Source organism: Archocentrus centrarchus, chromosome 8 (assembly GCF_007364275.1).
Source record: "Archocentrus centrarchus isolate MPI-CPG fArcCen1 chromosome 8, fArcCen1, whole genome shotgun sequence".
In the NCBI taxonomy this organism is placed as follows: domain Eukaryota; kingdom Metazoa; phylum Chordata; class Actinopteri; order Cichliformes; family Cichlidae; genus Archocentrus; species Archocentrus centrarchus.
Genome location: NC_044353.1, coordinates 29,701,370 through 29,724,146, shown reverse-complemented (window position 1 = coordinate 29,724,146; position 22,777 = coordinate 29,701,370). Strand labels below are relative to the sequence as shown.

General features: G+C 40.8%; 1 protein-coding gene across 2 annotated transcripts in view; it reads right to left on the bottom strand.

Moving 5' to 3' along the window:
• The window catches only part of med25 (mediator complex subunit 25), a 31,197-nt gene extending 9,822 nt beyond the window's left edge, over positions 1–21,375 (bottom strand). For both annotated transcript variants that reach the window (XM_030735661.1, XM_030735662.1), the window contains exons 1-15: positions 21,218–21,375; positions 18,488–18,637; positions 18,361–18,406; positions 18,042–18,166; positions 17,857–17,955; positions 15,704–15,824; positions 15,405–15,561; positions 12,971–13,095; positions 12,746–12,821; positions 12,328–12,566; positions 11,068–11,160; positions 6,447–6,532; positions 6,312–6,369; positions 6,109–6,216; positions 5,336–5,512 (exon numbers count right to left, since the gene is read on the bottom strand). In XM_030735661.1, coding sequence (XP_030591521.1) covers positions 5,336–5,512; positions 6,109–6,216; positions 6,312–6,369; positions 6,447–6,532; positions 11,068–11,160; positions 12,328–12,566; positions 12,746–12,821; positions 12,971–13,095; positions 15,405–15,561; positions 15,704–15,824; positions 17,857–17,955; positions 18,042–18,166; positions 18,361–18,406; positions 18,488–18,633 — 1,656 coding nt within the window. In that variant the 5' untranslated portion in view covers positions 18,634–18,637; positions 21,218–21,375. The remainder of the gene's footprint in view (positions 1–5,335; positions 5,513–6,108; positions 6,217–6,311; positions 6,370–6,446; positions 6,533–11,067; positions 11,161–12,327; positions 12,567–12,745; positions 12,822–12,970; positions 13,096–15,404; positions 15,562–15,703; positions 15,825–17,856; positions 17,956–18,041; positions 18,167–18,360; positions 18,407–18,487; positions 18,638–21,217) is intronic.
• Positions 21,376–22,777: the final 1,402 nt, after the last annotated feature.

Genomic DNA, 22,777 nt, shown 5'->3' with positions numbered 1-22,777 from the left:
TTGTCAACAACATATCGATATGAGTATGGGCATGTCAGTATTAATTATAAAAGAAATAAGAACCTAAACAAACAAACAAAAAATTAGTCCAAATAGATCAATACAATTTACAACTTCTGATATTTTTATATATGATGCTCTGAAACCATAATCCATATTTACAGAACTCATATTTGCTATATGTAGTTGATGTTTACTGTGTTAACAATGCTGAAAAAGTGTGAAAGCACATATTGACTTTCTTTGTACATGTGTGCACAGACGGAAAGCAAAAGCAAACACCGAGGATGATGATACACCAGTGGAGATTTAACGTCAAGCACCACCAGCTGAGGTGTTTGTTATTTTGGATTTCACAGTTTAAAACAAACTGAAGCCGCCAGGGAGTGTGTGTGTGTGTGTGTGTGTGTGTGTGGTATCATATACAATATGCATCTCCATTTAAACACAGTGAGACAAAAAGAGGAAACCTGTTGCTAAGAGAGAGTCTGAATAATTCACAAATACAGCACCAGAAATACTGAAAGAAAATCAAGTGAAATGCAGTCAGTATATCACCAGGATTTCACCTGCACAGTCCTGCACTTTAAATAGGAATCAGCCAAGACCGAATATCGCAATGAGTGAGTGGTAAGTGCTCCTAAGTTAGCCGTGCTCTGCACGAGCTGTGCTGCTTTGTGTGATTCCACACTAAGGGAGAGACAAGGAGGAATGAAGGGTGTTTCATCCCTTCTCCAAGCACAAATTATTAACCAGAGACCGGGGGGGGGGGGGGGGGCCCACTTTAACCCATCCATCTTGCTGAATCTGAACAAATCACCCTGGGATTGCGCTAATGCAGTGTATGTTTTCTGACCAACAAAAGCAGTGCAACAAACAGCTTTAGGTCTTTTGAGGGAACTAACAAAACAGCTGCCTCTTTCTGTTCTCCTGCCTGTGATTTATCGCCTGTCTTTAACACACTAACCTGTGAAATCCTGGATCAAGGTTTAAAGCTTGCGTTGCTTTTAAGGGAAAAATATTCAGTTTTGTCTTGCAGTGGAACAGAACAAACTGCAATCTTGTTCCCGAAGAATGCCACTCCAGGGCTTTACACAGAGAAACCTTAACTACGGGTCCAAATTGAAATTTTAATTATGTTAAGATTGCTGTACCGCTTCACTATTAGCAATGCAGCACTGAATATGTGATGATACACAAGAGGCAAGGAGGGAAAAAAAAAAAAGTCTTCATTATAATTTCATGTCTACTGCCTAATCTAAATGCCCTGATGCTCTCTCTCTTTCACACACGCACACACACACACACACACACACACAGCTTCAACTTACATATAAGGCTTATGCGCATTTGCAAAGACATAAAATTAGCAGGGTGAGTAAACAAGCGCTATCATCGCTGATGAGAGCAGACTGCAACTAGAAATGCGATCCAACTGGTGTAAAACCGACAACGGGCTTCATTTTTAAAGAGAGGCACGCCGGTTCTCTGGCTGGATGCAGCATTGTTTCACAGTTACGCTGCATCCCCTCCCTGGATGCAATAAGCTGGAGTGGAGCCCTGTGATGGAAAAGACAGCTAATCCAGAGGACACACTTTAAATCACCCCGTCTCCAGGGATGAAGATGAGCAGAGAGGGAGAGTGAAATTTTCAAGTCGTGTGGAGAAAGCAGCAGTGTTTGTAACCTGTAATGAACTCTGCCACAGGAACAGGGAACCTTTGCCAGTGAGATGGAAGGGATGGGGGTGGGGGGTGGGCGAGACCTCCTTATCCTGTCCGTGAAGAGTGACACACACTTCTCCTCCTACAGCACCTCTTATGTAATGTTAACATCTAGACAGCCTGTAAAATTAACACCCCATCTTCTTTGCTTAAAGCCAAATTTCACAACTTTACACTTTTCAGATTATAAAAAAGATCGCACAGCAACTACTGTGAATGTTTCGCTTTCATTAAGTTCTTTCACCTTGTTGTACAGTGAAATGACATTACCTGTCAAAGGTACTGTAAATTAGGACAAAGGCTCCAATGAACAGTTCAGTTTTTATCTCTTATTAGTTTGAGGATTATTTCTTGATTTCACTTATCAAGTAAGAAAAAGTGAAAAATGCCAATCACTGTTTTCAAGAGCTTCAAAATGCCTGCTCTTTTTCCTCACAGATCTTACCTCACGGATCTTAAATCTAAAGCTATTCACTCCTCTGCTGCACGGGAGGACACAACCAGATTTTACTTTTAGAACTTAAATATCTTCCCAAACCAGATTCTTACTATGAGCAACGAAGCTCTAAATCACAGGTCAAGAACCAGCCTCTTAAAAAGGACCAATCCAGCCAACTTGATTGATTTGCAAAGTGTGAAAATGTCTGACAAGTAGGTCATATTTGAGGACTTTTTCCTGTATTTTGAACCATGAACAGGTGTGGGGAATGAAGGTGCTCTCACTACTTTGGTGTATAAAATGCTGAAATCATAGCCTAGTGAGCTGCAATAAGTTGGATGAGGACTATGGAGCAAATCAGGGCCTGAGTCAGAAAGAGAAGAACACAATCTAGCAATTTATAAATGTGAATCATCATGTTAACTTGAAAGGTCCACAGAAAATGTATTACTCATTGTTTCCTGGTAGCCTAATCATAGACTGTATATGTGACTCCACTTCTTCCTATTTCCCAAAAATAACGCTAAAACGAAGGGTGGCTGCCATCTTGGATGATCCAGTTGTGATTTAGCGCAGAATGCCCAGTCCTGACTGCATGCTCAACATTTTACAAGCCTGGCTGCTCCAGTGGTGATGGTCTGCTCCCAGCTGTGCTGGCACTGAAGGCTACTTACAGCAAGATAAACAGAATAACTAGTCATGAAGCCATATCAGCTGTCAGCCCCCCTAATATTTAAAACACATGCATTTTTGCCCCCTCACTCAGCAACGGCAACAGTTCCTTCAACAGTGGAGGCTCCCTCTCTCTCTCTCTCTTTTTTTTCAAAATATGAATACAAATTACGAGTTCATACCACCATTGAATCTTATATGGTAAACATAATTATCCCTGACACACACACACACACACACACACACACACACACACACACACACACACACACACACACACACACACACACACACACACACAGAATTGTGATAGCAGTCAGCAGCTGCACAGTGTCTCCTCCTTTTCTCTGGTGCAGGCAGTTTGATGACTACAGAGGAGCCAGGAAGAAAGGCTTTAGAAATATTTTTGCTGGTTCACTAACTAATCTCAAGATCATGTTGCCTGTCCTTCTTGTTTTCAGACAGTCTCAATAGCAGAGATGAGAAATGCTTGATTCCTAAAAATCACCCCCAAAAACATATATATGCAAAGAGTTTTTGAATAGGAGCAAAAATCTTCCTGGAACATAAAAGTCTGGGAGTTTGCACATGAAAACAAATTAATTTTTTCACTGACGTGAACAGGTGACGCATACACATTTAAGCAGGTTAGTTCCACAAGCTTAAGACACAAAGGCAGCCTGATATCACTCTGACTGTTGTGTCATGAGCCAAGCAAACACAAGACGACTGAGGAGGAAATCGTGCCTATACACTCACTGCCCACTTCATTAGTTACAACTTAGTAGTACTGGGTTGACCCATCTTTGGTCTTCAGAGCTACCTTAATTATTCATGGCATAGATTTAACAAGGTGCTGGAAACATCATACAGTGCCTGCCGATCTGTCAGCTGCATATCCGTGTGCATCTCCCATTACACCACATCCCAAAAGGGCTCCATTGGATTGAGATCTGCTGTCTGTGGAGGCCATTTGAGTACAGTGAACTGATTGTCATGTTTAAGAAACCAGTTTAAGATGATCTGAGCTTTGTGACATGGCGTTTTATCCTGCTGGAAGCAGCCATCAGAACATGGGTACACTGTGGTCATGAAGGGATGGACATGGTCAGCAGGTGTCACTTAAAACAATGCTACAATGGTACTGAGGGGCCCAAAGAAGAAAATATCCCCCACACCATTACACTGTCAGCCTGAACACCTAAATGAAATGCCATGGGATTGGCTGATTAGACATTTGCATTAAGAAGCAGTTGAACAGGAGTACCTAATAAAGTGGTCGGTGAGTGTCTGTTGACTCAGCAGGGAGAATATTAAATGAGAAAAGTGGGTAATTTTCTCTCATTGTTAGAAAAACAGACTAAAAGAAAGGAAAACATTTGAAGGCACTATTTATAGATTATTATGCAACGGCATTAGTGGTCTGGCCCACTTGCGATTAAATTGGGCTGTTTGCAGCCCATGAACTAAAATGTGCTGGACACACCTGAATTAAATAAAAGCTAGAACAATTTTGATTATTATTTCTGAAAGCTTTTTGTATTTATGGGTTTCATCTTGGCTCTTCTCACTGGATTAAAATAGATGGGACTTCCTTGCAGCAGATTTGAAAACAGATTAATCCACACATCAAGCAGCGCCCATAAAAGGGCATTATTTACTCAGTTAGTTTCATGCATACTTCCACACTCCATTCAGAAAAAAACGGAATCAATATATGAAATTCAGCTCTTTGGTCTTTGCTTACCATGCTGGTTGAGTTTTGAGTGTTTCAGTCTTAATAATTGATACCCAACAATGGTTTTCCCCTCTGTGACTTTGATTTACTATTAATATTTGATGTTAAAAAGAAATATTTAATATTTGAAAGTGAGTTTACAAGAGCTTTAAACTACTAAGAGACTAGCAAAGTCATGGCCAAGAAATTACAAACTCAGAAATACTTAAAAACAACAAAAAACCCACAAAAGGTGTGATGGTTTCATCACACTCCATCCCACAGATGAGTGAAGCACTTAAATCAGAGACAATAAAATCCTTAGTTTTTGATGTTTTAGCCTGTTATTAATAATTAATGTAAAAAAAAAAAAAATCAAAAGCAGTAACTGCACATTGTCCCGGTATTTTTAAATAAACAAACAGTGCATAGTGTTGCAGAGGCCATTTTGCTGTGGTTGAAGCAAATTCAACATAAAGAGCATTTATGCTTTGCACCTATATTTGCCTTCACTTAAGCAGAGATAATGAGGTGGGAGTGCAACAGTCAGCTAATGTTGCAGGAGCTAATGCCTCTACTAGAGTGGCTGCTGTGAAGATACCGGGCTCACTAAATGAAATGTCAACAACAATGCAACTTAATGCCTTAAACAATGCACCTCAATTCCCCGTCCAATCTCTAAAACGCCTCCTCATTATCACCTCCTTTTGGTCTCCCCGCTGCACATGTTTTCTGCCACAGTGAAACCTTCCTTCCTCTTCCCACAAACTCCACTTCCACTCACCGCTCTGTGCTGCTGGACCTGCTTGTGGCTGGTGATGACCTGTCGGATGCCGTTGACAAAACCGCTCTGGTCATTGGGGATGAGGCCCATGAATATTCTCTTCTTGGACGAGTAGAGCAGCATCAGCACTCGCACTTCACAGGGTGAGGTAGTGTGGGGGAAGTGAACGCAGCCAGCCTGCAGAGGGTCACAGGGCAGATTAAGACCCTGACATGGGACACTGTTGTAATTATGTGATGGGCTCCGGCTTGGGGACATAACCTTCTCCTAAGCTCCTTTGCCCAATCAAACATGCCGGTTTTATAAAGTGAATGCAAATGATATTAATTCACACTGTTCTTTCCCTGGGCTGCAAATCAAATTTAGGCAAAGAGGTAGAGCTCAGCTGGACTGAATGCCATTAATGCCTCCACTATTTCTCAAAGGTACCAGCAGATTAACAATAAACCACACTAACAAAACTTCCATCATTATGCTACCCCTTTGGAAATGAATCACAACTAAAAGCTTTTTTGTCTAAACTAATGGCAAATAATGTTTTAAATCACATTGTGCTTAAAAAAGTGTGGCCTAGAACCCCCCCTAGAGCCTTCACCACAGCACTGCAACACAGGTTCATGCTCAGTCCATCTACTGGGTGGAGGTGGAACCTGCACACAATTTGCACTCATGGAAAATAAATTGAGGTATACTGAATGATGGATAAGAGCAGGGACAAGGAGAGGACACACATTCTAGGTTCAGAGAAAGGTAGCGTCAGCTTGAAAACTTACAAAACCATTGGCCATAATGCGGTACAAGCCTTTCAGTGACTCCACGTCTTTGTTCGTGAAGAGAAACTGAACCATCCGAGAGTTTCTGAAGAGGTGGCCTAAGGTTGTCTACAGAGAGAGCAGGCAGGATATGCATCATTCATAAAGGTGTCACTACTGCAAATTAACAAAACAAAAGCAACAGCATGAGCAATTGGTCTCACCAGTAACTGCTGTGGAATCAGCTGCATGATGAGCTTCTGTGGCCACTGGTCTGTGTTCCTGTTTACAGACAAACACTCGTGAACATGACATGAACAAAAACATTTCAGGTCCGGGGTGATTGATGAGCTACTCACAGATTTTCTCCCTGGTTGACGTGCACCTGACACGGCAGAGAACGTGTCAGCTTGGTGGCTGAATCCATAGATGAGGCTTTAGGTTTCTGCATGGATTGATACAGAAGGGTGGGTGTGAGACTCTTTTAAATCAAAATTAAAATACAGGGTGGCCAGACTGGATGCAGTAAAACTGCAAATGTTCTTGCTGCTCAGCATGCTCTGTATAAAGTTTAGTGAGGACATGCAGAACAAAGAAATCAGTAAGAATGTGGAGAGAACAAATATATTTTTAACACTTTTATATAATAATTCACACCTCTATCCTAACTTCAAAACAGACCTGATGGTGTGTTCTTACTGTCCCTGAGAAAACAACGGAAAAAGCCCAGTTTCAGGCTGCAGAATGGACAGGATTTTTACTCTTTCACAAATAATTAAAGGGACGTGGGAATTTTCTATTTTTGCCTGCATTTTAAATCTGGGAAAAAGCTTTAAAGTGCATAGTTGCAGCCAGATTATGGGGTTTATTGTAGAAAAGGCTGTTACAATATGAGATTTTTACCACAGTTATGGTGACCAAAAGAATTTAAAATAGTATTACAGCTCTAGAAATTTGGGACAGACATGAATGAATAATGAAATCATTTTATAAGTCACATAAACCTTTAACTTTAATTATTGTGGTCTTACACTCAGTACTCATTTCCTGCTTCCCATTTTTATTCCTGCATGCCATTAGAATAGATTTGTATGATTCAGTTCAAAATAATGTTTATCTTCTTCTGGGATTTGTTTCAGCCCATCAGCCTGAATGAACAGCAGGTAGGTGGGACGTCTGTGCTACACAGCTAGAACTGTGTCTGCGAGGTGGCCATGTTAAGGATATCCACTCTCTCTGACGTCATACGAAGACAAAGGTAGAAAAAAACGGTCTTAAACTGAGTGTTTAAAGCTTTTGGCTCGCTAAAAATGATTGTACATATGCTGACCTCATTATTTGAAACTGTTTGGCAATGCTTAATATGAATATCCATCAGTCTTAACAGGATCCTAATAAAGAAAAAGCATAATATGCTCCCTTTAAGAACCACGAGGCTCGTGCCATTGAGTTCTATATTTAAGAGAAGACAGAACTGATTTCCCTAAAACTGGGAAACCCAACCCAAAAGAACCACTAAAGGCCAGAGGAAAAAACAAACACACATAAATTTGATTTGAGAGTGAACTGTGCCTTAAACTAAGAGACGGACTTTTCACCACCGCTCTCAATGATCAATGTATCAGACAGTCTGAAACTGAGCATTAAGAGCGGTCTCAAGTGTGAGCTTTAGGCTCACAGGGATTACCTGTACATATGCTGACCTCATTATTTGAATCTCTATACATCACCCATTGTAATACAGCATGACAGGCATATACAAGTATAACATGTCCCCTTTAACCATAATTGTGCAAATTAAACTGGTTAATTTGGTTCATTTCCGCATTTAAATCACTGAGTTAAATAATTAGTCAATTTTAATGTTTAGGTGTTAAGTTGGAGAGACTATCAATTCGGCAACTATCGTTAGCGTTTTCTCTGGAAGACAGCTGGAAAAAGGGCACTGGTATATACCACTGGTATATCTTGACAAAGTGACTTTTATGCATCTACTTATCGGGACACTTAAATTGCTATAATTTCAAATCTATCCAGAGAGGCTGAAGACGCCACATTAGAGAAAAACCACTGTGACTGCAGATCACAGGATCCCAGTCAGCTGTTTTGTAGGTTTAAACACTGCACAGCTTACTCAGTGTGAGCAATGAACTCCCCAAAGAATGTGCTTTTGAGTGGCACCCTTCCTGTTTGGTGAGTAATGTTGCTGTTTTGGGTGTGTTTAACCATCCAGCATTCAATTTACACCAGAATGGTCTGATGGGTATCTGGGATTTCAGGTTGGCCTGAGAGCAATTGGAGAGTATTGCTGAGGAAAAGGATCTGTGGGCTGCCCAGCTCAACCCTCTGCCAGTGACCTCAATCAGAAAAAGCAATTTAAAGAAACAGATGGACTTTTAAGACCTAAATAAATTGTCAAGAATTAAAAGGGGGTGTAAAAAAAAGAAAAACTCCTGAAGCACATCAATGCGGCAATCCCACTGGGAAAACTGCCAACACTCGTCTTCAGTGCATCAATACAGGATCAATGGTTAATCAATCACATTAGTCAGGTCTACTATAGACCATTACAAATGTGTTGCTGTGCAGACAAATGGGTTATTTATCTCCAGGGCTTGCTAAAGTAGTGAAGAAAAGGAGCAGGAAATGTGGACAGTAACAAACCAACCTAATCTGCTTTAAATTTGAGGTGGATTTAAAAAGTGTGTCAGTAAACCACACTGGAAACAGCAAATAACCCACATTTTAAACGAGAAACGCTTTCAGGAAATAACAGATTGACGTTCAGCCAAAACACAGAACGTATCGTATTGATAACACTGTACTCTGTGCATGCTCCATCCAAGTGTGCTGGCAGTCCTTTAGAGTTTTTATCAACAACCATTTCTCCAAATGAGTTTTGGTGTCTGCATTGTAATTGTTCTCAACATTACAGATTGCACCACAGAAGAATCACTTACAGAGCTGAAAGCCTGATGACTTAACTGCAGGAGGAGGCAGCAGATTAAGAGCAATGCTTCATGCTCCTAATTTGTCCACTCAGATCATTTGTGATTGTTTTGTATGTTCATAGACAAGATTTAGATTCTCCAGAGCTTCTCATTCTTATCCCTGTCCATTTAACTGACTTAGATAATTTTGACAAACAGAAGACGGCGGCTAGAGTCAATGGAGGGAATTGATCCGAGTCTGTCCACTGAGCACAAGCACTGGAAGACCTCATGAGTGTCGCATAAAAGCCATTAACATTCATTTTCCTGGCTCAGCAATGCAACTGTAAACTGAATCGATTTGACCTTGGGCAAAAACCAATAGAAGTAGGACAATAAAATGATGTGCAATTAATCAACCTGTACAATAATCAATGACAGGTGGCTATTAAGACTTACTGCCTTGATAGGTCCTAGACAGTGGTGGTGGGTAAGTCTCAGACTGTGCTGATTTTTATTCTAATCTAATACAGAGTGATTTAGAGCGGGGACATTAATTCACTTATTGTGAAAATCGTTTCAAAAGATACATATCAATTATGTATGTACGGTAAATATGAAGCTGGGCGCCAATTAGCTTAGAATTAGGGCTGAAAACATGAGGAAACAAGTAACTTGTCTGCAGGACCTCTGGAGCTTGCTTTAAATAACCACATAACAATTTTGTACATTTAATAAATACAACATATCAATAAATTGTTCTGCTGGGCAGCCTTATGTTTTGATCTTTATAAACAGGGTCACTGCAAATGGATATGAATCTGCTTTTTAGTAGCAGAAGCTTTCTGGTTTCTGGGTGCTTCTGACTGATCACATTAGAAGAGATTTTAATTGCGTGGAAGTTAAAAAAAAAAAAGTCTGTTTGGAGAGCAAAAAAGGTGCTGCATAAGCTGAAATACAACCCCCCTGTTTTTGGCTGTCATTTGGAGCAGTCTAACCAGCTGTTGGCTATAGCCTCGGGTTTACTGTACAAACACAGGGGTGGTATCCATCTTCTTATCTAACCTTTTAAGTGGACCTTTTATTCCAATGTTGAGTTCTATATATTTTTATTCCTAGACCATACTAGAGCACCTTTGCAGGGCTTTGTGCAGCCCTCAATTCATTCTCTGCGTAAAACCAGAGGTCTGAGGCTCTTTTCTTTAAAACAGCTTTCTTCTGATTGGTTGCTTCATACAAACAGAAGGTTTATGCATGAGATGACCATATAAGGGGCATCCACTCTTGCTGACATACAGACCTAAGAGCAGTGCTGGGTAAAGTAATGTGTTAGATTACTCTTTAGTTGAAATAAGTAGCACACATCAGTTTTGCAATTGAAGTAATCAGTTACTTAGCTTCTTTTTCCAATAACCAATTCATAACTGTTACAGATCTCTCCATATTTCCCTTATTTATTTATTTTTTGGTGTGACAAAAAACATTAGTTTCTCTCCAACTCCTTTGCATGCTGCAGCATACCAGTGGAAAGTTTCAGCTACATTGGGGAAGAACTTCCGCTGTTTTATTAAGTGTTGGTCAGCTGCTGGGCAGCGCTACGTCACATTTTAAAGAAGCACTTGTCAGCTCCACAGTACTGGTGGTGAGGCCCAGTAAGGAGAAGAATGACTAGCTGTTAGCTGAAGATCTCACTCCCCTCAGGGTTAGTCACAGAGAGGTTATCCTGACTCTATGACATCATACAGTGCCAGGAGTGGGAAAAAAACTGTTTAGATTTAGAGCATTTAGAGCAGTGTGAACCCTGATATTTCGACTCTTAGTGCTTACTTGGACATCTGCTCATCTGCTTTGTCCATATTTAATATGAACATTCACAATTTAAACTGTTTATTCATGATAGAAAATAAGCAAGTCCGCTTTACGTAAGACAACAGATAACTATCTCACAATTAAATGAGCTGTATATATGTTGTTTTTCCAGACTTCTTTCCTTGACGGTTTTATGTTCTGATTACCAAACATTCATTCAAAATCAAAGAATTTGTTTTACCTCTTGCCACTCAAGAACACCAGTCCAAGCCACTACTTTATTGGTGACACCTTGTCCTTGTGGAATTGGATTTGCATTGACTTGACCTCTGGGCTGTAAGGGAAGTGGAGGAGGTCGTTATAAACACTTTTACATCCCAGGAGTAAAGATTGACTTTTCAGTTCATATGGAAAAGCAATGATTTCAATAGTAAAGCATAACTGTAGAGCTGATCTAACTGGAACATTATCAGATGATAAGATTTGACTAATTTTAGACAATTTAAAAAAGGAGAATTTATAAATGAATTGGAAACTAGAGGAAAAAACACTGTACCCACAATGATCTTGTAGGGAATAGCGACTCTCATCTGGTTTTGATCTGATAGTAGAACTAACATTTAAAATTCATTTTGATATTAGACTTCAGACAGCGTCCTAGTCTGCAAACTCAGCTCAAGGCTGCTGCTTGTAGAGCATCACAAAGTAAAGTCCTGGTTCTATGTTTTCTTAGTGGAGCAGGGCCATTTACATGTGAAAATATCAGTATGACTTAATCATTGATAGAGTTTACAGGGGTGAGAATAGCAAATTAAACTTATGATCAACCAATATTTTTTTAGACAACTTGAGAGTATATTTGACCCCACAGACTCTGATGCTCCAAACACTCAACTAGCCAGATTTATTGCTTCCTTAATCAGCAGTTTCAGCTTTGTGCTAACACAATTGGATGGGTGTTTTTCCAAAGATCAATTAGCTTTTTCACAAAATAAACCTGGATAGTAACACAATATACCACTGGAACACAGGAGTGATGACTGCTGAAAAAGAACCTCTGTATGCCTAGGACTGCAGAGATCTTCAGCATTAATGCAACTGTTTTACTTTGTCTGAGATTGAACAATGTGTATAAGCAGAATAGAAAAATAAAGGCATGAATATGACTCAGGTGTGCAAAAGCTCCACTGCATGAATTTGAATTCATTGTTTTGCAACGTGCAACTAACAGGACAACAAGCCAGCAATGACAAAAGGAGTTTTAAGTCTCTGGCTAAGCTCCCAGCTTCATCTCTGCAGCTTTAGATTTTCCAGGAACATATTACCAAGGTATTGATCTTCTAATCTAACTCCTAGCAACAAAAGAAATAAGAACATTTCCCCAACTGTCAAAATATTCCATTTATTGATTTGTCTGCAAATTACTGCAGTTCTGTCCTCCTAGAGAGATCTAGAAGGGTGGAAAGGGTGTCCAAAAGTGGTGTACAGTAATATAACTTGCCATAGCAGGAGGCGCTGATGGTGGCGTGGTCTGATTTGCTGGGTGCTGCGGCTGCTGAGGGAGTGGTTGTGTCTGCTGGCTGGGTGCTGGTGGTCCTGGGGGTGGAACTGGCTGCTGCTGATTGGGAGGAACTGACTGGATTGGCGTATTTCCCGTATTAACTGTTGATAAGCTCGGCTGATGGGGCTTCACTACAGGGTGATTGGTGAATGGAGGGCCTGAGTTAACCATTCCTGGGACTGAAGGAAGGACATAAAAATGCAAAAAACTGAACAGTAATATCATCTTTGAATATGCTGTAGGGTTAAACACCAAGGCATGATCACACATGGTGTATGTAAACACAGACACACTGCAACTAAAAGCTTGGCTAGCATAAATTGTTCACAAAGACCCACAGAGCCCTCTGGTAACTCACAGGGATTCTTCTGGTTGTTGGCTGCCTCCACGGCCATCTGTGCTGCCACCTGAGCGGCAATCAAGGGGGGCGGATTCTGTCAGCAGGCAGATTAAAGGAAGACAATGCTGGGTAAAACGTTTTAAAGGAAGAAACATAAGCACCACTGTCTGAAACCGAGCCAAAAGCAGGCAGCAGGAATTAGTCTCCAGCCAGCTTTACTCTATATGGCTGCTTGCCCATTACCTGATAAGGAGGGGTTGTGTTAATGGGTGGAGGTGGCTGTGGAGTTCCAACAACAGACTGACTACCAGTCGGCACCTGAGGAGGAAGGACAGGTTTGTGCGGCCCGGGTCCTCCACCTGAGGAAACTGGAGAAAGACAGTAAGATAAGCTCATAGTCTGTATATAAAAGGAGGACATAGCCACTGTGACATCGCCCACTGGTTAGTGAAGTCTTGTTGAAAAGCTGAAAACATCTTTTTCATTTTCACCTTGGCATTTGCAGAGGATAGCATTTGTTGACCACAAAGTAAAGCATACACTTCTGTCCACTCTGACTCTAACAGGGACCATAATTTAAAAAATAAATTTCATATTGTATTCAGTAAGACCTGAAACTAGCGACAGAGCCCCATAAACTCATCAGAAAATTGTTCATTGAGGTCCTATACACTTTAATTTAACAAACACAGAACTCACCCCCTCCTAGCTATTAGAAATACCGTAGGTTTTAAGGCACTTCTCAGACCTGGAAACTACACCCATCTTTTATATACAGTATACGGGTAAACCTAACTTTTCTTCTTTTTTTTAAAGGTATTTTAATTGAGACATGCTAAATTGTAAGACAGAAGCATGATATGTATTTACACTCCTACTCACAGAGAAGTGTGGGAGTAACCTTGAACAGTAGCTAAGTCTTTTGAAATTCCTCAACTGCAAATTGAAAAAAAAAAAAAAAGATTCAAATCTAAAATAAAAATCTTACAAAAATGCAGGTATCACAAATGGGGATCTACAAAGATACAGAGCTGTGAAGAAGTATTTCCCCAGTCCTGATTTCTGCGTTTTTTTTTTTGTTTTTTTTTTTTGCATATTTGTCACATATATATTTCAGATGAGCAAACAAATTTTAATATCAAACAAAGGGGGAGGGGGGAAACTTTTTTTCCCTTAATGTACTGCATTTTGTATTTACTCAGGTTATCTTTGTTTAATATTAATATGTGTTTGGCGATCTGAAATATCTAGGTGTGATAAATATTCCAAAAAAATAAATAAATGAATCAAAAGGCGGTCAAATACTTTTTTGACAGGACTGCACACTCATCTACTCGCCTATTAAGCAGCAGCCAAGCCTGAAAAAATGTCACCGCAAAAACGCCCAAAACCAAAGCTGACAACTTAGCACTCCATCCTCTTGTCCAAATAAGACCCCCCCCAAAAAAAACAAAACAAAAAAAACAAAACAAAACAAAAAAAACCACCAAGCTGGCAGCAGCCAAAGTGTAAAATGAAGAGTCCAAATCATTTGGTGATGTCACTAGAGCTAGATTCAACTTTTATATTCAGTCCATTGTTGATGTGGATAAACACGATACAGCAGGGTTATTATAAAATCACTCTCTCTGTGTCAGATGAGTACTGGCCTGCTCTCACAGAGTAAAAAAATTACATTTCCAAGCAAAAATGACTAAATATGTCAGGATATTGTTCACTTGGAGTACTTTTGACCATAACCATATACAATCTCTAATTTAAGAATTCAGTCAAAAGTAGCTTCTCCTTTACACAGACTGTATGTCCTTATGTATTAATACATTTGTTATAGCTAACCTGTTATAATCATTTACACTCCAGCTCATGCAGAGGAACTTCCGCTGCATTCATAAGGAGGCACCGCACAAATGGAAGTAATTTTTCTTTCATCTCCAGTTTGTTTTCACCAACTTCAAAGAAAAACTGTTTAGCCTTTTTAATCAGCTAGTCGATAACTTTGTCCATAAAATGTTAAGCTCTAAAATTAATGGTTGATCATTTTAACAACTGTTTTATGTCCAAGAGTAAGAAAAAAAAGTCATAGGTAAATTATTAATTAGCATTCATTTTAGCTAATATAACCTGGAAGCACACACGTCGATCACACAACAAAAAACACTCTTGAAGTCTAGCAAAAATTTTAAAAGACTCAGCGGTCTGGACATACTGGTCATCATGCTGGCTTGTTACTATTTGCTACTATACCCTTAAAAAATCTTAAACTTTTTTTCCCTCTCCTTTGTTCCCAAAACCTCTATTTAACTCCATATGTTTCATGCGTAATTATCTGTTGTATTTTCATATTTGTGAGGGTTGGAGAGATCTGGGGATAGTCATGGGGTGTTTTCTTTCAGTACTAATTCTGGGATCAAGTAATCCCAGAATTTTTCAAGGATAGGTGGAAGTTGTCATAACAAGTATAAAGCTGTTCCGTCTCTCTGTGCAAGCTGTCTGTCTTCTTCTTCTGCCTTCCCAATGTCTTTGTGTGTATAAAAGAGACTGCTAAACTTGAAAACTCAGTCTACTGAGACTTATTTTCCACAACATGCCTTTGGAATAAAATTTTAAAAAATATATCAATCAATCAAAAACAGAAAATATGAGCTACAAGTGGGCAAAGTCTACTTAGGTTTCTCACCAGGAAGCGAGATGCCTCTGACTAGGACCATGTGGAACGGATCCTGACTGTAGTCAGGAAGAGGTTCAACTGCCCCCCCTACTGGTGACGCTCGTTCAAACAAAGCCCTTAGAGGGGGAAGTTTCCGCGGAGCCACAACAGAGAAGTGAATTCCTCTCTAAAAAACAAATATATAATAATACAATACAGTTTAATACAATGATTATATCTAACACAGTAAAACCAAACTTCACGCAAAAAGGCACACGAAATAGTCTGTCCTGCAAGTATCAGGTGATGAGAAAAATCTGTTTACTTACATCTCTGATGATTTTGACCAGGCTGTCTGCTGTGCAACCAGTGTAGCTGACACTCTCCACAGCAGGGAGCAGGTATGGAGGGGAATTACACAGCAGCACACACACCTTATGGGTCTGACCTCTGCAGTTGCACACGGAGAGGGAGAGATAAGAGTTGAGATTTTCATCACTACTAAGCGTACTCAATGAAGAAAACTGGCCGTTAAAGCCTTGTTGTATTTTTCTTAACTTGAATTTCATGAGCGATTTTAGAAGATTTTTTTAAGCTGACTCTAATATGAAGACCCAGTTCTTCTTTTGGTTATTAAGGGAAATGTAACACTCATTCATGGTTTTGCCTCTTAAAGGGCACCTGTTGTACTTTTCCTTTACCATTAAAATGGTGGATGATCATGTATAACATGGCCAAAGTTTTGAAAATGAGGTCAGCCAAAAAACTCTTCAAACTAAATGCTCAAATTCAGTTTCTTCTATTTTTGTCTCAGCATGTCAATAAGAGCACATATCTGTAATATACATCCTATAAAATGACCTCCAGCAGCCACTGATGTGAATGTCTCTGACCAAACAATCAGAAAGAGACTTCATGAGGGTGGCCTGAGGGCCTGGTGTCCTCCAGTACTCACTGCCCGGCACTGTGGAACCCAAATGGCATTTGCCACAAAATACCAGAATTGGCAGGTCCACCACTGGTGCCCTGTGCTTTTAACAGAGGAGAGCAGGTTCACCCTGAGCACATGTGACAGATGTGAAAGGGGCTGGAGAAACCGTGGAGAACGTAATGCTGCTTGTTAACATTTTTCAGGATGACCGGTTTGGTGGTGGGTCAGGGATGGTCTGGGAAGGCATGTCCATGGAGGGACACACAGACCCCTACAGGCTAGGCAATAGCATCCTGACTGCCATCAGGTAATGGGATGAAATCCTGGTGCACAACAATGCCAGGCCTCATGTGGCGAGAGTATGAAGGAACTGATACCACTGACTGGCCCCCATGCTCGGCTGACCTAAATCCAATAGAACACCTTGGGGACATTACGTTTCTGTATGAATCCACCAGGTTGCACCTTAGACTCTCCAGGAGCTCAGTGATGCCCTGGTCCAGACCTGGGAGGAGATCACCCAGGACACCATCTGTCATCTCATTAGGAGCATGCCCCGACACTGTCAGTCATGCATACAAGCACGTGGGGGCTATCCAAAGTAACTAAATTAATTTTGGCAAAATGAACTAGCCTGACATATCATTTTTTCACTTTGATTTTTGGGGTGTCTTTGAATTCAGCCCTCAATAAGTTGAGAATTTTCATTTACATCAAATGATGTAGCATCCTTTCATTCCTAACACATTACCCAGTCAATGTCAGTATAGATATCCAGCATGATTTTTTTTTTTGTCATTGAGATTTGATGTGTTTTCAAACTGTTCCTTTACTTTTTTGAGTAGTATATTAATCATAGGCACAGCGATCTGGCAGTGAGCATATATGCCCCACCCATGTGCTGTTTTAAGGTGTTGCTAAAGAGTCGTGGCCAATCACGAGAAAACTGGCTTAAAGAGATGGGAGGAAGATAAAATGTCTTGTGTCAAACAGAAGATGAACTGAGGAGCTCCACCAATTACTTTGGGGTAGCACCAAGGTGTTAGCACTGTTGCCTCACAGCTAGACGGTCTGGGTTTGAATCCACCTTTGTTTGCATGTTCTCCCCATGTTTGTGTGGGTTTTCTCCAGGTACCCCGGTTTCCTCCCACAGTCCAAAGAAATGCAGGTACTGGGCTTAGGTTAACTGGTGATTCTAAACTGCCCATAGGGGTGAGTGTGAATGACTGTCTGTCTCTTTGTGTTAGGCCTGCTACAGGCTGGCGACCTGTACAGGGTGTACCCTGCCTCTCGCCCTATGACAGGCTCCAGCCCCCCACGACCCTGAACAGGATGAGCGGAAGAGGATGGATGGATAGTAGAGCTCTAGTAGAGCCCAAGAATACAAATATGAAGCTGAAAAGAGAATAATATTTCCTTTTTAACAATGCCAGAGTGTTTCATGTTGTTCCAAAACTGGCATCTCATTACCTTTTACTAAGGCACCTTGGTTGAAAACGTTTTACCTCTAGTTTAGTTTTGTTAAGCAACAAAACACAAATAGTGCCTTACATTTGCTCCCTCATCTTCTTAAAGTCATCGAAGAGCTGCAAGGCCACAGAAAGTCCCTCTGCAATCAGACTGCAGCTTTCCGCTCCACCTCCCATAAACCTGTGTACAAAAATGTGATTATCTATCTATCAAGTAAAGGGCCATATTAAAACACTGCATGAGTGATATAATTTTCAACAAGTTACTGTATGCTGTCAATCCAAGACACAAATTCAAAGGCTGAGCTGGTTGGTGCGTGACATTGGACATATGACTCTGGAGCGCAGTCCACTGTGTTGAACACCACAAGACCATACTGAGTCCCTCCATACTAGAACAAACAAAGACAGTTTATCAGCAAACCTCACAAAGGCATTTCAGAATTTCAGCAAAACACTGACACCCCCCCCCCTCTCACACACACACACACACACACACACACACACACACACACACACACACACACACACACAAGTTGTATATGTGGTTAACAAGGTAGGAAACATGAAATAGAGTAACACTCACATCCCCACCAAAATCTGTTTCTGCTGGAGGTCCTCCGTTAAAATACCTGTGGTGAATTAAATAAAATTAATTCACAGTTACATTACTTTAATAAGTTACAAAACAGTGAGTATCTTCAGGTACTAACTCAATAGCTGGAAGTATGTAATTTTTTCTTAGAGATTCAAAGTATGGTCCAAGGTTTGCTGTCCCTTCGATGACAAACACCACATCAGCCACCTGGTTAGGCCCAGGTTTACTGGATGGCTCCATGAGTGCCGAGCCGGCCACCATAGATCTAGACACAAAGAAGGTGGTTATCATAGGTAATGAAAAATAAAAAACAAAAATTTGACGTGAAAAAAATTTCTTGGCTAAAAAAACTGCCAAGGTTTTATTTTGATAAACTGTTTAAATTTTTCAACACAAGTATGAGAAGAGTTTGGTACATCTGTTTGTTGACTGGGATGTCTACATGACTGTAAGCATCTTACCTTCACAGTGAAACACTCAAACATTTGTTAAAATTAGCTTTCATGTGATGTTTAATAATTTTACGGTTTCAGTATTCCATCCATTCATCCATCCATCCATCTTCTTGTACTTATCCAGGGCTGGGTTGCAGCGGCAGCAGCCTAAGCAAATAAACCAAAACTTCCCTCTCCCCAGCCACCTCATCCAGCTCATCCGGGGGGACCTCAAGGCGTTCCCAGGCCAGCTGAGAGATATAATCTCTCCCGTGTTTCCTGGGTCTGCCCCGTGGCCTCCTCCCAATAGGACATGCCAGAAACACTTCACCCAAGAGGCACCCAGGAGGCATCCTAGTCAGATGCCTGAACCCGCTCAACTGGCTCTTTTCGATGTGGAGGAGCAGCGGCTCCCCTCCCAAATGGCTGCAGTCCTCACCCCTCTCTAAGAGAGAGGCCAGCCACCCTTCAGAGGAAGCTTGACCCTGAGTCAAAGTGGACCCTTCACCCTTGGGGTGGCTGTAGCTCAGTAGGTAGAGCAGGTCACCTACTGATCGGAAGGTCAGCGGTTCGATTCCTGGCTACTCCAGGCTACATGCCAATGTATCCTTGGGCAAGATACTTAACCCCAAGTTGCTCTCCAACCATCCTGTCGGAGTATGAATGTGTGTGAATGTTAGTTAATTAAAAGCACTTAGCTTAGTAGAAACATGGAAGTGCTTGTATGAATGTGAGTGCATGGGTAGATGTAAAACGTGTTGTGTAAACGCTTTGAGTGCTCTGATTGAGTAGAAAAGCGCTATATAAGAGCTAGTCCATTTACCCTTAGGCTTAGGACCATGGCCTCAGACTTAGAGGTGCAAATTCTCATGCCAGCCAATTCACACTCGGCTGCAAACCGTTCCACTGCTAGCTGGAGGCCACCACCTGATGAAGCCAACAGAACCACATCAGAGATGAGATTCTGAGGCCACCAAGGTGGAAGCCTTCCACCACTTGGCTACGCCTAGAAATTCTTTCCATAAAAATTATGAAAAGAATTCTGTGACAAAGGGCAGCCTTAACGAAGTCCAACACCCACAGGAAACGAGTCCAATTTATTGCCGGCAATACGGACCAAGCTCTCGCTGCAGTTGTACAGGGACAGCCCATACTCCCACAGCACCCCCATTGAAATCACTGAACTGTTTTAGAATGTGTACAAAATAGTTTTAATAAAACACTCATAACATCGTCTCCTTCCAACTTTTGAACTAAAATGATTTCAACGCTGTATATTATCCCAGAGAGCTTTTTTATCACAAGAGTTTAGCTGTATATTAAAAGTTCCTGATTGCAGACCTTAACAGTGTTGCAGACATCTTTTAACCATGTTTTAAATGTGTATAAGCAAGAAAAATGTTTGTAGTTTGCTGAATTGTTAAATTTAAGGTTTAATGCAAAAGCCACCTAATACAACAGTATGGTTTGGGACTGCAATGTTAATAATGGGGCTTTCCCTTTGAAACAGAGTTAATGACTTACTTTTGTATGGGGCATAACACATATACCGAGGGCGCGGTTGAATGCCTTCTCCAAGTCCACAAAACACATGTAGACTGGATGTGCAGACTCCCATGCACACTCAAATATCCTCAAGAGGATGAAGAGCTGGTCCAGCGTTCCGTGACCAGTACAAAAACCGCATTGTTCCTCTTGAATCAGAGGTTCGACTAATGGATGGCCCCTCATTTCTAGTACCACGGCATAGACCTCACCGCGGGGCCTGAGAAGTGTGATCCCCCAATAGTTGGAGCACACCACCTGCCAATACAGTGACACTGCCCCAGATCTCTACGAGATGTTGCAGAAGCATGTCAACCAAGACAGCCTTCAGGAACTCAGGGCGAATCTCATCCAGCCCAGGCATCCTGCCACCATTTCATTCAGTTAAATGTGACTTGATTATCTTACAGTTTATTAGGATCAGTAAGATGAAGTTATGTGACTTTGATTTTGAGCAGACACCTTTGTGAAGCTCTAACAGACTTCTATTCTCTCTCTCTCAACGGAAAGCCCAGTATTTGTGTTCTTCTTCAATGTGACACACTGGGGAAACGTCTTAATAAAACCGCACAAGTTGTTAAAGTACCTGCTGTTTATTGCGTTGTGTGTCTCACTGTTAGAGGTAAGAGCTAAGCCATAGCTGATCGCCAAAGAATTCATCCATAATTAGTATTGCTGTCGATTACAGTGTCAAGGGGTCGGAAAACGGATGCTAACGAAGCAAAAGCCAACAACAGCTGAACTGCGCAGAGCCTTCCATTTAGCTTAGCTAGCATAGCAAACGCCAGTGAATGATTTAAGCTAATATAGTTCAAATAGCCTTAATTAACAAGCCTTTATCAAGCTGTCAAGTGATATGGACCGACCTGATGGTCTGCGACTGTCCGACGAACGGCTGAATCCGTTGGACCTAAATATAACTGTAGAAATCAACTTTATTTATTTATAAGTCACAGCAAAATACAGCTAGCATAACCGTTTGTTGTATTTTTGACGGAAGTGACGACACGACACGCCCACAACGTCTTCTTTGTCTGTTTTTTTTTTCCTTTGAGCCAAGAAGACAGGACAGCGCCATCCTCAGCTCCAGGCCTGCCTCTCGTTCCTTAGTGTGCAAGCACCGTGTTTGTTCTTCGTATTGTATCACCAAATTAGCGTCATAATGGGAGAGAAGAAAGCACCAAACCAATTAAAAAAAAATTCGAGAAATAATTTATACATATATTTTATATATTTATATATAAATGTATACATATATTTAGATATAAAAATAATATAAATTTGACAGAAAGAAATCAGTGGAAATTTACACTGCTGTTGCCTGACGGTGGCCAACGCAGCTTTCCAGCTCAGTTGAGAAGAATTTAATCTGAGTATCTTATCTTAACTTTAGGAGCACTGCTCCTAAAGGTTTGGTTTAGTTTGCCTTTGCCTTGTAAGTGCAGAAGCATCAAGAGGCTTTAATGAATGTGTTTCATTCATTGAAAACAAAGCAAGCAAATTAACTAACCTGAAACTAAACTGAATTGAAAACACAAATTCAAAACAAAATAAAAGCTAATTAGAAAATACAAAACTGTAATAAATCTGTGGCCAAGTGCCACAAGTTGAAGATATTCTGCATGGTCCCAAATAGCAGAGATCTACTTTGTTCCAAAACCAAATGCAAGTGCTATTCCAAGTGTATACCTTGCAACAGAAAATGCCCACTGAGACCACAAATGAAATTCAAGCTTCTGCAATATTAAAGTGAGAGAATCCCAACATTCACATGATCCCCTATGAGCAATCGCTTGGTGACAGCAGGAAGGAAGAACTTGCTTGTAACAGGAAGTGAGTTACAAGCAGAACCAGGTTTAGAGAGGGGCAGCCATCTGCTGTGACTGATTAGGGGGTGAGGTGAAAGAGAGAGAAGAAAGGAAGCTTATATGGATAAGAAAAAAACACAAACTATGGGGACAGATGACAAAACGTTTTAATGCAGTAGTAGCATATGAACGTATGGGGAGTGCAAAGAGGGTGTTGGTGAGAAATGCAGGGGGTGGCTGTAGCTCAAGAGGTAGAACAGGTCACCTACTGATCGGAAGGTCAGCGGTTCAGTTCCTGGCTGCATGCCAAAGAATCCTTGGGCAAGATACTGAACCCCAAATTGCTCTCTGACGCAAATGTTGTGAATGTTAGATGTAACGTAACTAAGCACTTAGCTTAGTTAATCATGGAAGTGCTTGTGTGAATGGGGTAAATGTAAACATGTTGTATAAGTGCTTTGAGTGCTCAGACAGAGTAGAAAAGAGCTATATAAGAACTAGTCCATTTACCATTATGGGAAGTCTCCCAGCAGTCTGAGCCTCTATGTAAATAACATCCTCATAATCAAGTACATTTAAGAACATGGCCTGTCTATGTGTTTCCTTAACTGCTAAATT